At 41.4% G+C, this 17600-nt stretch overlaps 1 protein-coding gene across 3 annotated transcripts in view; it reads left to right on the forward strand.

Moving 5' to 3' along the window:
* Positions 1–17600, forward strand: part of SPHKAP (SPHK1 interactor, AKAP domain containing) — a 162603-nt gene that overhangs the window by 37559 nt on the left and 107444 nt on the right. For all 3 annotated transcript variants that reach the window (XM_040450796.1, XM_040450794.1, XM_040450795.1), the window contains exon 2: positions 77–182. In XM_040450796.1, the coding sequence (XP_040306730.1) occupies positions 77–182 (106 nt within the window). The remainder of the gene's footprint in view (positions 1–76; positions 183–17600) is intronic.

Genomic DNA, 17600 nt, shown 5'->3' on the forward strand with positions numbered 1-17600 from the left:
TTGTGTGTCTTCTGTTCTGAGTATGGAGGAGACTCACTGGAATGTGTTCTCTTTTGTGTTTTGGGGGCACAAACAGCAACTTGGAGTCCCCACTGATGTACGAGGTCTGCGCACCGCAGCAGGGGAGCACCAGCGGCGGCTGGAGAGGCGGCCTGGGGAGCTCCATCACAGCGTGTAAGAAGGTAACCTTGCCTAGCGCGGCTCTGTCTCTCGGATTGAACTTGAACGCGAGTGTAGTTTGACTCTCCAGGTACTTCTTCTAAAGCAGAGCAAAACAGCAAAAACGAGCAACGGAATGGCCCACAGTTTGCTTGCCCGGATAACCTCTAATGCTGCTAAAAATGTAATGGGTGAAGAAGACCAGAAAACTCAAACAGTTCAGAAAAGTACGACTCGAAAATTCTAAGCCCGCAGTGCCCCACTTATTATATGGAGCACCTAAGTCTGTATCTGAGAAGCATTCCTGGCTGCTGTTTTCTCAAAGAGAAAGAAGGGTGTGCTTGGCTTATGTTATGAGGAGAAACAGAAATGCATTTCCTAGAATACAGACTCCAGAACTCATAAACGAATCTCGCTTTAAGCGCATTTGCTGAAAGCTGCCATTTGAATAACATAAATTCATCTACTTCATTTTCCAGCCAATCCAACTTAAGGCCTGGAAACTTAAAGCGAAATGCCCAATTTCCCACCTCAAGCTTTTGTCACTATGTGATGCAGAGTTCCAAAGGAGAATGTATGTGTTTCTTCTCATCCAGACTTAGAGGGTGTCACACTGGATTACTTCAGTAATTGTTTTTTTAAAAACTTAAATTATTGGGGCATCTGGTGGCTCAATCATTTGTGTCTGACTCTTGATTTCAGCTCAGGTCACGATCTCAGGGGCCGAGATCAAGCCCCACATCAGGGTCAGTGCTGGTAGTGGAGCCTGCTTAAGATTCTCTCTGTCCCTCTCTCTCTGCCCCACCATTGCTCATTCTGTCTCTCTCTCTCTCAAAAAAAAGTTAAATTGTAAAAAATACTTATAGGAATAATTCAAGACAAATTCTATTACTAAACATATTGTATAGATATATATTATTTATGCACACATACTCTACATTATGTATGCATATATGTATATTAATTTATTGATTACTATAACCTGTTAAGCAGCCTTATTTATTCTCTGCTTGTGTGGTGTTTGTATTGTTCTAAGTAACAAAGAAAATGACACATATCTGTGTTAGAGAACATAAGTTGATGATAGAAAAGTAGCATTAAACATAATTTTACAAAAGTATTTTCACGCATACATTCATAACCAGATATAAAAATAAACTGGTCTCATTAGTTCAAGGCTCTAATTACCATGTGTTATATGATCTATTATTCTTTCTCATACAATTCTCATAGAAGAGTCAGTGCCATAAATTTCCATTTTAATGCAGAAAACTGAGACACTATAATTCAAAATGATTTTGAGTTTCTTCTAAGAGAGGTCTTCAAGCCCTGGGTATGTTCTATTCAACTCTGTAACTCCAAATTATAATCCTCACCAGATGCTATACATTTCACAAGGCTAAATCATTTTTCATTTATTCTCATTTTTTTTTAATTTTTTTTAACGTTTATTTATTTTTGAGAGAGAGACAGAGCATGAACAGGGGAGGGGCAGAGAGAGAGGGAGACACAGAATCTGAAACAGGCTCCAGGCTCTGAGCTGTCAGCACAGAGCCTGACGCGGGGCTCGAACTCACGGACCGTGAGATCATGACCTGAGCCAAAGTCGGACGCTTAACCGACCAAGCCACCCGGGCGCCCCTTATTCTCATTCTTAAATAACTCTATTTCTATTGATTAGAGCCCACATGGTATTTAAATTAAGGATTGAAAGAAGACTGCCTGAATTTGACACCCAGTTCAGTCATTACTAGTTGTGTTATCATGAGCAAATTACCTGACCTCTTCATGCCTCAATTTGCTCATCAGAAAAAAGAAGGTGACAGCTGAGCCCAAGTGAATTAATAGACATGAAATGCTTAGAACGGTGTCTGGCATATGGTAAGCACTCAAAATAAAGAGTGTTTATGAGTAATATTATCCTACAGGAAATTTTTCAGTAAGTATGTGATGCCAGAAAAAAATTTTATATATACATGACCATGCTGAGAGAGTTGGTACCTTGTGATCTGTTATGTCAGCTACGTTTGTTTTCTGGAGATAGAGGCGGTCGTATTCATTTTTTATAAATCGTGTCTGGAAGGTACTAAATAGAGCGTTTTGGAGCTGAATATCTGTTCAAGAAATTAAAACCCAAACTCAATCATTTATTATATATTTATATGTATACATGTAATATAAATGTATATATACAAATAGAATTTAAAGGTTTTTTTAAATGTTTATTTTTGAGAGGGAAAGAGGTTGCAAGCAGTGGGGAGACAGAGAGAGAGAGAGAGACAGAGAGACAGAGAGAGAGAATCCCAAGCAGGCTCCACACTGTCAGCACAAAGCCTGACACAAGGCTCGATCTCACACCTGTGAGATCATGACCTGAGCCAAAATCAAGAGTTGGATGCTTAACCGACTGAGCCACCCAAGTGCCCCAAGAATTTAAAGTTTTAAATATAATCCTACTCACACCACCCCCACTTCTAGAACTATTAGTAAGTTGAACCGTACGAAATTTCCTTTATTACAGATGAAAAATGATCAATTATAGGCAATTTCATATGGTCCAGTGTAAATACATTCAAAATTCCATTAGATCTTAGGGAGAGATACAAGAATAGATATATAGTCAGGATCTAGTGTGGGAGACAATATCGGTTTCTCAGTTGAAAAAATCAAACTAAGTAATTCACCAGTTAAATAGTTATGTAGGATGTCTACACAGTTTATAGCAAAAAGCAGAGAGAGAGACCTTTGACCTGCAGCAGACCATCACCTCCAGAAAGCGAATCGGATCTTAGTTTAGACTTTGAAATACGGCTGAGATTTGAATGAGCGCAGAGAAGAGCCAAGCAAATTTATTTAGGAAGGGTTGCTACAAATGAATGCAGGAGAAGTCAACCCCTCTGCATCCCGGAATATATTTTTCTAATGTTGTGGTCCATTCCTTTCATTTTAAGTACTCTCTTCCATTTACACAATAATTGCATTTAAAGGCAGTTTAAGTAGCTGCGAATATGCCACATGGTATATGCCTTGTAGGCTCTAGTCGTTCCACTTCCCCCTCAAAGAGTAGCTCACTGTTGTTTTCTTTTTACATCTAGCACGTAGGCCCTCAATAAAAAGACATTGAATATTGAATGATTTCATGCCTTTATTGTATATCACTGCAAGCCGATTTAAGTGATCATTGATCAGTCTGGGGGAAAAAAGCTTGTTAATCACAGGCAATGGGTCTAGGTAAGTGAGACTATAGATGCACATATAATGTATGTTCAAAGAGACAGAAAATAGAAGCAGAGCTTTATCATAGAAATAGCAAGGCTGTCCAGCTGAATCACCACTGTTCAGTCAATCAACCTTCAATAAGAACACCATGGATCATTGAAATCTGTTGGTAATTCCCCAAACTGATTTTATGTGATAGCCTCATCTTCTTCCCCATCAGATCTTCTTATCAGAACTGACATATTGCTAAATTAACTGGTGGAAGACAGGAAACAAGGGTCCAGAAGATAATGCATTGGTTGGACAATCAGCTTCTGAAAACTTGCCAAAGGACTGAGTCTCTCTCCTGAGTGTCTCGTGAAATCCCTGAGGGTTGCAGGAATCCTGCCCACATGCAGATGCTGTCATTCCTCTTTGCTGTTGGGGAAATACAGTTACTGGAGGCCGCAGCTGTGGAAAAAGCCATAGCGTCAGAAAAGAAAATGACTTTTGTGGACTTATTTGAAGGAGGAAATCCTTAAGGGATTGCCTTGCACCAGAGCTAAGATGATCATACCGCCCAGTCATGGTTTACATGTGTTATCCTTGCATTAATGGACCCCGTTTTGTTCTCAGAAGTGCCCCGTGCGCAATAAGTTACATGGTTATCCCAGCTTGAGCTTCGGAATGATCCTTTCTCTTTCTTTTCCCCTTCCTCTAAATACTAGGAAAGGTATCAGATACATTCTCACCGAGGTATTAGTCATTGTGTAGGTTAATATAGTTGTAACAAATAAAATCTGTTTTTACTTAGCTACTGCTACAGCTAAACCAGTGTGATTGCCCCCGCCTTTAACTGGCCCTGGGAATCAAGCCTATTGAACCTGGACTTGACTTCAGAATTCTACCCATCTTGAAGCTCCAAGCAGACACTACCGATCCATCCAAGTTGGAATGTGAGATAGCCTCTGTGTCACCATAATTTACTGAGCTCCAAACGCTGGGAAAGTTTTAATGTATGCAGTGTGATACTCCAAAATAATGCATCGAAAATGATGGAATTTCGGGGCACCTGGGTGGCTCAGTCAGTTAAGCATCCAACTTCCACTCAGGTTCATGAGTTCAAGCCCCCACGTCAGGCTCTGTGCCGACAGCTCCGAGCCTGGAGCCTGCTTCAGATTCTGTGTCTCCTCTCTCTGTGCCCCTCCCTGGCTTGTTCTCTCTCTCTCTCTCTCTCTCTCTCTCTCTCTCTCTCAAAAATAGATGAATATTTAAAAAAATAAATAAAAGGATGGAATTTCAAAATATTGAAGGAACAAAATGGGAGAGAAAAAGTAGCTGGTGGTGTTATGCCCAGAATTCGTGATCCCCAAAGACCACTAGGGAGCCGAGTCCGATGCAAAAGCAAAAGAGCCTTTATTCGAGCTAGCTCGAGCTCAATCCCCTACCTGCACCGAGGCAGCAGTGAGATACCAGGGAGAGAGAGCGAGTTCCAAAAGGACAAAGGTTTTATTGGGGCCTGGGGGTAGTTGGTGAGGTAATGGCTATGGCCTCAGCCGATTGGCTGGGGAAGGGTCCTGGGGAAGGGTCCGAGTCCTGTTAGGCAGGTGAGGGGGGGTTACTCAAGGGGAGGAGGTGTAGTCAAGGTGAAGGACACGGAACAGGATGGAGTCCGCCGGCGTAGGCCCGCCCTTTCAGTGGAAAGTGAATAATAGAGCCCTCTGTAGTACCTCTTGAATCTTACCTCACATAGATCTTGCCTGATGTTCCCCGTTCTCATAGGACCAATCCTTCTTATAAGACAAATACAATCATCACTGTTAGACTGAATCATAGGGATTTCCATTAAGTGAGCTAAGTGATTATAAATGTTATCCTTTTATATCTAGCAGACACTAAGTGAAACGCTTTTATGTTGTTTTTATAATAAATAAATGCCCGCTTTCTCTAGAAGGCAAGTAGGATCCCAAGTAACAAAGCTGGACTTAGAATCTAAACATCTGAGTCAGATTCCAGATTTCCCTTGTACTGTGTGATCTTAGGCCAGTGACATAACTTCCCTGATTCAGATGTCCGGGGTTGGTATGACGTTTATATGCAAAAAGGTTTGTGTAAGTTCTTGGCACACAAAGTTGACGCTCAATCTGTATTAGTTGATTCCAAATAAACAATCTTTCCACAAGGGAAAAAATTATTTAAATAGAATTTTAAAACCAACCTGAGGTAGTATCCATGGTCCCCCTGTTACGTTGAATTTCTGCTGGGTTTTCTTCTACTTTGCAAGCATTACACTCAATGTCACATTTCCGCAGTAGCTGGACATTTTCAATCCTCACTTCACTTCCTGGACTGAAGATTTGCTCCTTGGGCTATAGTGGAATCAAGCCTCTTGTATAGGATCCATGTGGCGAAAGAATTGTTGGGGAGAAACCGACACCCCAAGTTCCTTCTCTTTTTACGTCATGTTAATTAAATCCACACTAAACCTAGACTAACCCAAGGCTACAGACTGAGAACATTTCAGGTTCCCAGAGGTAGAGTTTGATCTTCACAGGATATCTGATCATCTCTTTGAAGCTTCAAGAGCATTCTTTGCCATGACAGGCCTCCTTGAAGCTGACTTTAATTTGTTGTCAACAGTAGCATAGAAACCTCCGAAGAATTGGCGGAATGGATGTCCCTGGCAACTTCATCTTATTCTGTAAAATACACTTTCATCTAAGCTCATCTCAGTTTGATGACATGTAATTAACGAAAGCAATTCAATTAATGTGTGCAGGCGCAGACTTACAAATTGGGAGGCTTTTTCAGAATCTGATCTGTATCTCCAAAGACACTTTTATTGGTCAGGATTGTCTTGCTCTGGGCCAAAAGCCCCAGTAGTATTTCCAGGAAGTGCATGACAGAAAACAGCTATAATATGCTGTGCTTCTAGAAGCTGATTTCTTACAGGAAGGAAGGGCTTTAAAAACGTAAATATGCAAATAAGATTCAAAACAAAATCAGCATAATTGGGTGTGCTCACCTTTCTGCAGAAGGAAGATACTAGGCTTTTTGCCCTGGAGTATACAGCACTCACAGCTTTATAAATACTCTCTTCTCATCATGCAGCCTGGCAGTGGTCTCCAGACCCAGCTCTTTAGACCAGAATGGTCTAAGTTTTGTCACATGGCCTAGGCGTCCTGTTTTACCACCATTCTGCAAGAGTAATCAGAGGCATTGAAGAAATAAGGAGGTTTTTAAGAAAATAAATGCAGAATTGTGCTACTAAAAGTGATATTTGAAGAAAGCTGTAGAATTTCATAGTTCTAAAAAGAATTCCTTAGAGCAAAGGGAGACAGGAATCTAGGATGCCAGGAAGGAGCACAGGTGATGTGCCCCAGGGGGTGGGGCAGGGAGAGGAGAGGTGGAACCTGCACACAGACAGTGGGAGGAGAGACACGTGGGGAAGTCAAGATCAGGAGTGAGAGGTAAACGGAACCGTGAAGGCTGTCTGTTTAAGCGGAAACATCCGTGAGCTGTGATATCATTGAGGTCACTGGGAAGAAGAGCTTGGAGACAAAGCAGCAGAAGACGTCCGTGCATTCACATTCAGCCAGTTCCATCTACAGAGGCAGCCACAAAATTCCCTCGGGGAGTCATTTCACTAAACACCTAAGGAAACTTCTGAGTACATTGACATCTCCGAGGCCATAGTTGCACTGAGGCCAGAATGCAGATAATGAGGGCCCTGGTGGCACTAATTTCCTCTGCCTTCAGCAAAAACATGTCATTGGAAAATGTCAGTTCAGTGATCCTATGTGGGAGACTTTGTTCAAAACTATCAATTATGGCTGATTTTGCAGTTTGAAGGTGATTCAGCTTCGTATTCCAAAATCAGTATGTTTGAAGACTTCTACTCAGGACTCCACACCACCTCTCTCTGCCCTCCGGCAATGGTCCCACAGTGCTTACGATTCCAACATGCTAGTCTTACTCTGTCCTCTTCCGCTAGGTTCCTTGAGCATCCTTTCTGCTATATGTGAAGAACTCCTGGAAGGATCTTGCGATGCCTTTTCTTTTCTCTCTTTTTTTCGAGCAAAAAGTAGGACTCTGAAACCCTAAAATAGCTTAGAACATTTTGTGGAGTTGGGGATGATGCTATGCGATGGGAACCAGGGAAGTGATTTTTTTTTCCCGATCCTTGCAATTTCCCCCAAACCTGTACATTACGTATTAAATATCTGTCTACAAAAATGCAAGGGATCTAAAGTTTTAAAAAATATCTAATCTGTCATTCAAAATGTTTTTCCTTTCTATGTTTGGGTGTTTAAAAGACCCGTCACCCTTCCGCCCTACCACTCAAGCCTTAAGGCTTGCTCTCTTTTCCTGTCAGTCTCCCATCTAAGCCATCCTCTTGATTTTGGAGTCTGGAGTAGATACTGCATTCGCCATCGGCCCTAACAGCTTCCACCTTTCCTGTATCTTAATCAGGTTTGCCCTTCTGATTGAAGTGCCCACTGTCACTTCTGGCGGTGTCAGAGCAGGAAGGAAGGATATGACTCAGATAAATTGGAACAGCCCTCTGAGGAGGCCTTTTGGTTCACGAATCCCTGACAAGGAGCCCCCCATTTGGGTGTTTGTAGTTAGGAGGCCTTTTGAAAGTTAGACCCACCCTGAAAGACGCACATAAGGGCTCATACTCTACAGGAGGGAGAGCATCCAAGAAGTGGGTGTCTCCCTTAGCAAATCACATGGCCATCAGCTTACATATTAAAAGGTAGATGCTTCCAATAGCTTCTTTCAAATAGGAGAAGAGTCAAGAAATGACAGTTTTCCCTTTCTTATAATTGCCAAAGGCCAAAGGCATGCAACAACTGTCAAGGAACACATGGCCACTGAATCCACTGTCTCTTTGACTAATGGCAAATTTTGCACGATCCACGCTTTGCAAACCTACACAAAATAATCCAAAATGAATGGTAAACCTTGAAGCGTATCTTATATTTTCCCACATACTTGTTTTTCTTGTATTTTCCTTCTCCTAACATCAAAAATCATATTTCCCTCACAGATCATATCAACATTACAGCATTATACTGCTTCTAAATAGCAATTAAATAGCAATCAGCTGTCCTCTATTTATATGCCTCATTTTATTCGGTTTAAAACATTGCTGACCATTCATAAATTATACTATATTTGCATTTCCTGAGTATATCTGTTTCTGTAACTCTTGCGTTTTATACTTGAGACTCAAACTCGGTTATCACTTTCATGCAGAAAAAGCTCTGATCAACTTTCAAAGCATTCTTCAGCCAGCTGACATCTGTGTGATGTGGCAAAAGGAAACAAGAATGGTTTGATATTTCCGAATTGTCTTCTGTGCTCTTATCCCATTCCGTGACTTCATTGAGATACAGTGTGGTTTCCAGGATACAAGTAATTGTGTGGCCCAAGAAAAGCAGGAAGATGTCCGAAACTGTTCCTGAGGCTCTGTGTCGTTTGTTTCTTGCCGCATTAGGATGCACTGTGGCCAAGGTCAATACACAGGGTCTCTAAATTCCACACGCGGGGACACGAATTTCAGATAAGAGAGCCTTTTTGTTCAAGAAAACTCTCCATTTTATACTCAGATAGTTTCATCCATGCGTGACACTTAGCAGAGACGGATGTTCCATAAATCAGTATATTCCATGTTTATTTATCAGAAGCAAGTTTAGGTAGGCCAGGTACCCATTGCTAAAAGCCTTACATAGGTAAGGACCATCCTGCTATGAAAACACAGTGTATCTGGAGGCCAGTCCTTAGTATATTTATGACAACGTTGCCTTCTTTCTTATCTGGAGGTAATCCCTCCCGCCCCCTCCACCGTAAAGACAGAGAACGAGTTGCAGATCCCCTGCTTACCATTTTCTTCCCAGCCTTCCCAACCAACTATGCCTCTGATCTGGTTCTTTCTAGGCACTTTCCTCCTCTGTAATGGAGGATTGTTTTGTTCCCGGACCTTAAAAAGCTCCCTTATTTTCCGATACTTTCAAAATAATTGTCGACCAAGAAGAAGAGGCTGTCAAGCAACCAGAAGCATTTATTTGGGGCCTTAGACACAGAGTGGACTGAAATTAAGAGAGCACTCTGAACTGCAAGAGGGGCGTACGGGCTTATTAAAGACAAAAGGCACCAGACTGCATAACTTGTTTTGAAGGAATTATGATTGGTGCTGACAAAGCCAAACTGACTGAGGCAGGATTGGCCATGTAGCCAGCAGGTGTTTCATTATCTCTATTTCAGTCCAAAGTAGAAGGATGTATTTCAGGAGGTCGTACAGTTGCGATTGACAAAAGTTGGACGTTCACGGTGTTCCCAGAATTGAAACAGGAAATGGGCATCAGCCTACTTTGGACTCCGTGTCCTCCCCACCCTACTTTGAAATGACACCGTTAGCAATGTTTACTTCACTTTGGAATTTTCTTTCACATAATCAATTACGAGACTTCCGAATTGTAACAGGTGTCAATGGAATCCATGCAAGAATGCGTCACACCTAACCAAACAGTAATCATATTACAAAATGTCTCCAACAAACAGGAAAACATCCTTTGGAAACATTTTCTTGTTTTGTCATAGGACACTAAACAGACATGAACTCAGGCAGCCAGCCACTAGAATCATCATTAAAAGGAAAATGTTATCTTATCATTTAATTAAACCTTCAGTAACGGAAGACTGAACCAATTGAGTTTTTTATGCTAGTATTTTTGTTTCTTTCACGGAAGCTTTACGTCCAGTTTGTATATTGTTTCTTCCTGGGATTTCAGTGTGCTTGAAATAACATTATGGTTTCCCTGTGAAATAATGGAAAGGCATTATTTCCCAGAGTGGAAAACAAAAAATTACAGAATTCTCAGAAAGTGTGCTAAAACACAGATTAAATAACATGAAATTACATGTGTAAAATTACACAAAATTTTCTGACCTTGTGTGTGTGTGTGTGTGTGTGTGTGTGTGTGTGTGAGTGTTAAACGCTACTAAGCCAGTGACTAAACATTCCAAAAATATAATGAAACACTTCTGTGGAATCTTAGAGTGCTTCAAGACATTACAGAATGTGTGGCCAAGCTCAGCCCTGGATTTCTTGTCAGTGAAAAAGCAAAACGTTTCTTTCTCTTCACTTTTCTCGCTACTTACTCTGCACGGCCGTTATGGTCTCTCTGCTGTTCTTTGAGTACAACGAGCCAACTCCTGCCTTGAGCCTTTGTTTTTGCCAATGTTCTCTGCCTGGGATGCTCTTCCCCCAGAAGGATATGTGGCTGGCGCCTCATTTCATTCAGATCTCGGCCCACTGTCACCCTCAGAGAGGCCTGCCAAAAAATACTTTCCAAACTAGCGTCCCTTACTTCTTGATCCCTTTCTCTGGCTTTATGTATCCTCACAGTAGTTTTCATTGTGTCCCTGCATTTCTTTCTCTGTCTATAAAATTTATTTGATTACGGTCTGCCCTTCCCCAACAGAATGAGAACAAGACTGTGTCTGTTTTGTCTCTATTCTTGTCTCGTTCACCACCGAATGCCCGGTTAGTTAAGCAGCTCCTAGTGAAAACAGCAAGTGTTCTCCTGTGTTCTTTGCAGCATTATTTACAACAGCCAAGATATGGAAACGACATAAGTGTCCATCAGTGGGTGGACGATGGGTAAAGAAGATGCGGTGTATATACACACTGGAATACTCCTTAGCTGTAGAAAAGGATGAAATCTTGCCATTCACAACATGGACGGACCTCCATGACAGTATGATGCTAAGTGACTAAATCAGACACAGAGAGACAAATACTAATATAATGTCACATTTCAGGTCACTGTACTATACCCTTCACGTAAATAGCAAACAGAGAGAGATGGAGAGATGTAAATGTTGAAGTATCCATGCCCATACCCCAGGGGAGCTTAACAAATATGATATTATGCCATCACCTCCTGAACTCCCATGTCTATATACTTCTAATTGCCTTTCCCATGGGATAAAAGCATCTTGTGAGGAACAAATTATATTTAAATTACAAAACAAGATGAAAAAAAAACCCCTCCAAACTAGCAGGTGTTCAACAAGTAGTTGCTGAATGAATGAGTGAGTGAATGAACACTTGCTGTGGATGGCATTGTCCTTCTCTTTGAGACGGCAATCTGAGTTAGCATCTGGTATAGTCCAATTCATGCTTTACGGTTTTATGAATAAGGTCTTCACCAGCGTAGAATCCAAGTGAAGAGTTTCATTTTAGAAGAATCTTAAAAAGGAACAAATATCCCATATCTTTACAAATTAAAGGGAAGATAAGCCACGACAAAATACCACTATGAACCTAGTAGAAGGTCCAAAATGAGTTTGAGGCGAATCTGACAACACCAGGTACTGATCAGGATACGTGGCAACGTGGACTCTCATACCTTGCTGGTGGGAATGGAACGTGGCAAATCCACTGTGGAAACCAGTTTATCAGTTTCTTACAAAGCAACCACACCACCTATCCATCTCTCCCAAGCAAAAGAAAACCTTAAAGTGTGACAAACCAGTAGGCCTATGTTTGTAGCAGCCTTATTTGTATTTACCAAAAACTAGAACAAACCCAAATGTTCTTCAGTGGGTAAATGTGTGTGTGTGTGTGTGTGTGTGTGTGTGTGTGTTTTTAATCTGAATGTGGGGCGCCTCGGGGGCTCAGTCAGTTAAGCATCCGACTTTGGCTCAGGTCATGATCTCACGGTTCGTGAGTTCAAGCCCCGTGTCGAGCTCCGTGCTGACAGCTCAGAGCCTGGAGCCTGCTTCAGATTCTGTGTCTCCCTCTCTCTCTGCCCCTGCCCCACTGGCACCTCTGTCTCTCCCTCTCTCTCAAAAGTAAACAAACATTAAAAAAAATTTAAAAACGAATAGAAATCTGCATGCATCCATACAATGGAACACCAGTCCATAATAAAAGAAGTGCTGAACACACAACAACATGGATGAATCCCAAACACATTAATTATGCCAAGTGGAAGGAACGGGTCACAAAAGGCTACATGCTAAATGATTCCACATACATGACATTCTAGAAAAGGCAAGACTTTAGGGATAGAAATCACATCAGTGGCTGCCAGGGGCCAGGACTTAGGAGGCATTCGACTAAAAGGAGCAAAAGGGAATTTGGGGAGAGTGAAGGAGTTGAACAGTTGTTCTACATCTTGATTGGGATGGTGGTTACACAGTTATGTGTGTTTTTTAAAACTCAGAGAACTTTACACAAAAAAAAGGGTGAATCCTTTTTTATTTTTATTTTTTAAAAAATTTTGTAATGTTTATTTGTTTGAGAGAGAGAGACAGAGACAGAGTGCAAGCAGGGGAGGGGCAGAGAGAGAGGGAGACACAGAATCTGGAGCCAGTTCCAGGCTCTGAGCTCGTAGCACAGAGCCTGAAACGGGGCTCAAACTCACAAGCCAGAGGACCATGACCTGAGGCACAGTCGTACACGTAACCGACTGAGCCACCCAGGCGCCCCCCAAAAGGGTGAATCTTATAGGACCGTGATATCTCTATGAAGAAAATGTTATCTGCAGTAGAGATGCCATTGATTATACTGCGGAGCACATAGGTGACAGCATCTCTGAGTAGCTTCCTTCATCCTAATCAGCTGTTTGCCATCTCTCACTTACTGTGCAAATCTGATTGACCTACTCACATTAAAGTCTTCTTGTGCAAGAAACATTTAATTAGGTTTCTTAGAGAGAGTCTAGAACAGCAGTGGGAGCCTGGAGATTCTTCTCTACATGATGCCCATGGCTCTTCCAATGGGCTTCCCTTGCTCCCTTTATTTTATAGGTCTTGCTTTTTCTTTCTTTCATGAAAATTGTATGTCACATTTGAAAGAATGATTTCTTTGGACAGTGTTTTTCATACTGTGACATGCTATTTTAAAAATGGTATTTGTTTAAAACCCTTGAGTAAGCAGAGGGCCAGGGGTGCTGGGCCTGGAATGTCCACCCCAGGCGCTGTCCAGCCTGCAGACAGCTGAAAGCATTGATGTCCTACTATTCCAGCACTCTTAAATTCTCTGAGTCTACTTGTTTGGAGGGGTTGATAAATCTGTGTTTTGAAGAAAGATGAGTCTTTTTTTATGTTGACATTATTCAGTTAATTTTAAGGAACCTTCCATCATTAATCACCACTCATGCATTAGGCAAATACAGCATTTTGCATGTAAAAATTTCCTCCTTAAAAGGTTTGGTGCTGCTTTACATCTTTACACTTAAAATTACCAGAAAATGAAATTTGATAATATTTTGATAGTATAGGACTACAAAATGCAGATCTCGCTCAAATTTATAATTCTTTGTTACCTTCCGGGGCACCTGGGTGGCTCAGTGGGTTGAGTGTCCAACTTCGGCTCAGGTCATGATCTCATGGCTCATGAGTTTGAGCCCTGCGTTGGGCTCTGTGCTGCCAGCACAGAACCTGGAGCCTTCTTCGGATTCTGTGTCTCTGTCTTTCTCTGCAATTCCCCTGCCCACTCTCTCTCTCTCAAAATAAATAAACATTAAAAAAATTAAAAATTCTTCATTACCTTTGCATAAAACCTTGAGAGAAATAAAAGCCTTGCAGAAATATAAATATCATTACGTGTCTAGATATAACTTTTAAATTTTCTTCCTATTGAATAAATCACTCACAAGTAATCTTTCTGAAACACAGTCATTGTAAAAGAAAAGTATAAATCTCTATTACACCAAATACCAAAAAAAATTGGTGGCAAAAAACAAACAGGTGCGCAGGACCAACTGTATGTCAAGAGATACGTGTGGAAGATAAATTGAATAAGATACTCCTACACCCGTATCATAAAAGGAAGGAAAAGACACGCACGCACATTCCAAAACTCTGAGATAGGAATATTGCTTTCATTATAGAGATCTCACCAGAAGAGAGAAATACTTGCTATGGGAAGGGGAGCCTGGATGCAATTAGTTCTTAATGAAGCCTGGATTCAATTAGTTCTTGACGGTCGGGAAAGAACATTGTTAAAAAAAATTCAAGGGGCAGATGAAAAGATATGAGGGAAACCATGTGCATCATCAAGACTGTGCTCTTTAGTAAACGAGTATCTTAAACATTGGAGCTGCATGAAATGATTCCTGAAATGATTAACAGGTAGGAGCTGAGTTAGGTTCTGTCTTGGATGCTAGGCCATAGTTTGGCAACAAGCCCATAAAATTTTGGGCTCACTGTCAGCAAATAGTTTCCTTCTTTACTATGTCTCAGGGCCTAGCCCAGCGTCTGATAGGTCTGATAGATGGTAAAACGCTAATATATCCTGGCTCAATTAATCAATTGAGGTTTAAGGTCTTGGAATAGAATTAACGTAACATCAGCAATTTACTGACGGAAACCTTTTTGTGAACACCTCAAATAACCAGATGCTGGGCACATTTACTATTCCTAATGTCTATTAAAAATCCCTCATTGTGAGTGGCAACGTTTACTTCATCCTGTGGATGGCAAAACTGAGTCTCAATGAGGATAAGTGACTTGCCTTGGGCCGCACAGTTAACTGGTGGAAAGATTGGAAACTGCAACCAGGTCTGTCTCAAAAGCTTACATTCTTACCCTTCGTTGTGGTTTCAGTGAGCTGGGTAGATTTGAGAAGCAGAGGGTGAGGGAGTGAGGGGGATAGAAGAAGCAGACAATTACAACATGAATTGTTAGGACCCCAGCCTCCCCTACCTGCCCTTCTCAAGTATCATTCCCACCCCCCTTTACGCTCTGTCAATTCGCCACGTTGAATTTCTCCATACTACCCACCACAACTTGTAACTAATGTGTATTTCAGTGCTCCATTATTTACTATTTGGCTCCCATGCCATATTTTAAGTTCCGTAAATATGGAGGTCAATTCTGGGTAATTCACTATTGGATTACTCAGAGACTAGATTAGTCCATGGTATGCAGTCACATGTGAAGAGAATTAAAGAAAAAATGATTAGCAGAACATGAGACAAGAAACAGACAAAGAAGTAAATGCCAGATGGCATAGATGTTCCAAGCCAGGGCAGCTAGGAGAATTGTTCTGCCATCAACTGCAAACAGGAGAGTTAGGGAGTCAGGTTTCTTGTAGGGACTGGAATTGGGAAAGGCGGGGGTTTGGGTTTAGACACCAAGGGTTTTATGGTGACAGCAGGAGATCTAAGAATAATAACTAACAGAAAAGTGAGAAACCAAGCTCCAGAGAAAGGTCAAAGCTTAAGCTGTGGACCATTGTGTCATCCCTCTGGGTGGTAATTAATGCCCCAAGAGTTAGTGAGCTCTCCGAGGAAAATGACTGAAGAAGGAGGAAAGAGCAACACCCTGAGGTCAGAACTAGAGGGACTATTCCAAGTGAGGTTATCAGAGGAGGAAAAGCTATTCAGAAAAAAAGACCTTTCTTCCCCACCCCCTCACGCCTCCCCCAGCATCCCCACACCGCTCAGAAGTATCTTTCAAACTCTGGTCAGGTGCACAGTCTCCTGCCAGGCCTTCCCCAGATAGAAGCTCCCACTCCTCCAGGGTGATACCTGCCCCGGATCGCCATTGATCAAAGCGCCCACTTTCTTTATCACAGTCCTGTGAATGCTTATCCTCCCCTATTATAGTTTAATTTCCAAAAGGGCACAGACCATTTTTGCTCATTATGATATTCCAAGTGTCAACCATCTAAAGAGTTCAATGAACCTTTGCTGGCCAAATATTAATAGAAAGAGATTAGAGACCTACGAGGGAAACAAGAATGATGTATCATATAGAATGACTAATGAAAAATTGGCAAATATGCAAAGATCCAGAAAAAATGTTCCAATAGAAAACATTGTCTAATTCGTACTTGGGGCATTTGAGTGGCTCAGCCGGGTTAAGCATCCAACTTCGGCTCAGGTCATGGTCTCACAGTTCGTGGGTTCAAACCCCACGTCGGGCTCTGTGCTGACAGCTCAGAGCCTGGAGTCTGCTTCAGATTCTGTATTTCCTTCTCTTTCTGCCCACCACCCACCACTTTCTGTCTCTCAATAATTCATAAACATTTAAAAAAATTAAATTGTACTGCATTCTTCTAACAATAACTGTGATGTATCAGTTGCCAACTCTATGAAGAGATTAGCCCTCAACAAACATTTTCTTATTTGAACCTTGGAATGACCTTCAGAAGGGGCTCTAGTTGTCCTCACATAATAGATGAAACTCAGTCCCACAGCAGTTAGATGGCTTGTCCAAGTTTGCTCAGTAAGATGGCACACAATTCCAGTTCTATGTCTAGACCTCTGGGACTAACCAACCATAAGCTACTGCTTTCTCCAATCTAAATTACTTTTGGAAATAAATAAATAAACAAACAAATAAATAAATAAATAACTGAAGGCATTGGGTAGCCATGTGTGGGTTACTAAGAGTTTATTTCTCCCTCCTCCTTCCATATCAAAACTCAGTTTCTGTAACTTGGATCTCTCTCTATATATAAAGAAATAAGTGTAAAAATAATGCAGAAGGATCATTCTTCATTGTTGAGGACACTCAGGCAATTTTAAGAGAAAACGTGCCATTATTATTTCAAGGTTGTGAACACACAGCACATTCATTAGTAGATCTTCTTCTGAAATAAGTAAATCGGCAACTAAAAATAGCAGATTAAATAAATGAGCCATGGAGGAACCTGATGAGTTTTTCTCTTTCCCCCCTCAACAAGTGACTCTCTCAGCAGGGAGATTATATTCATAAAGCTTCAAAATTATTCCATTTTCAAGTACGTATTTTTCCTTCTGGCATTCCTCTGTCTCTCATGGTTTGACTAAACCATTAAACCCAAATCTAGCTCTTCACAGGTTAAAATTGCCTAACCTATGATGCTAAGTGGTTTATTGGAGGCTGAATTTTTATTCTGTTTATTTGGCTCTTCATATATTTGGGGGAGAAGGAGGCAGGGAGAGGGAAAACGGGAGGAGGAGGGAAGAGTTACATGCTGTTCGATACAGAAGAGGCCTTCAGATCGCATGAGTTAATTGTTTACAAAAACTGAGGCTGGGAGCTAGTGGGTGATTTGACCACACAGACAGGGGGCTCAGAAGTGAGATTTGAACCTCCTTACCACCCAGATGAGGTCACTGAAAGAGAGGTGAATAAATGTATAGACCAGGATTCAGTAGAATAAGAACAAGAAAGTACGTAATTTTACCAACTTGCAGTAGAGCACTGACTAATGAGGACTTTGGGGTCAGAGA

This window comes from Herpailurus yagouaroundi, unplaced genomic scaffold (assembly GCF_014898765.1).
Source record: "Herpailurus yagouaroundi ecotype Mexico unplaced genomic scaffold, PumYag 202, whole genome shotgun sequence".
Taxonomy (NCBI): Eukaryota; Metazoa; Chordata; class Mammalia; order Carnivora; family Felidae; genus Herpailurus; species Herpailurus yagouaroundi.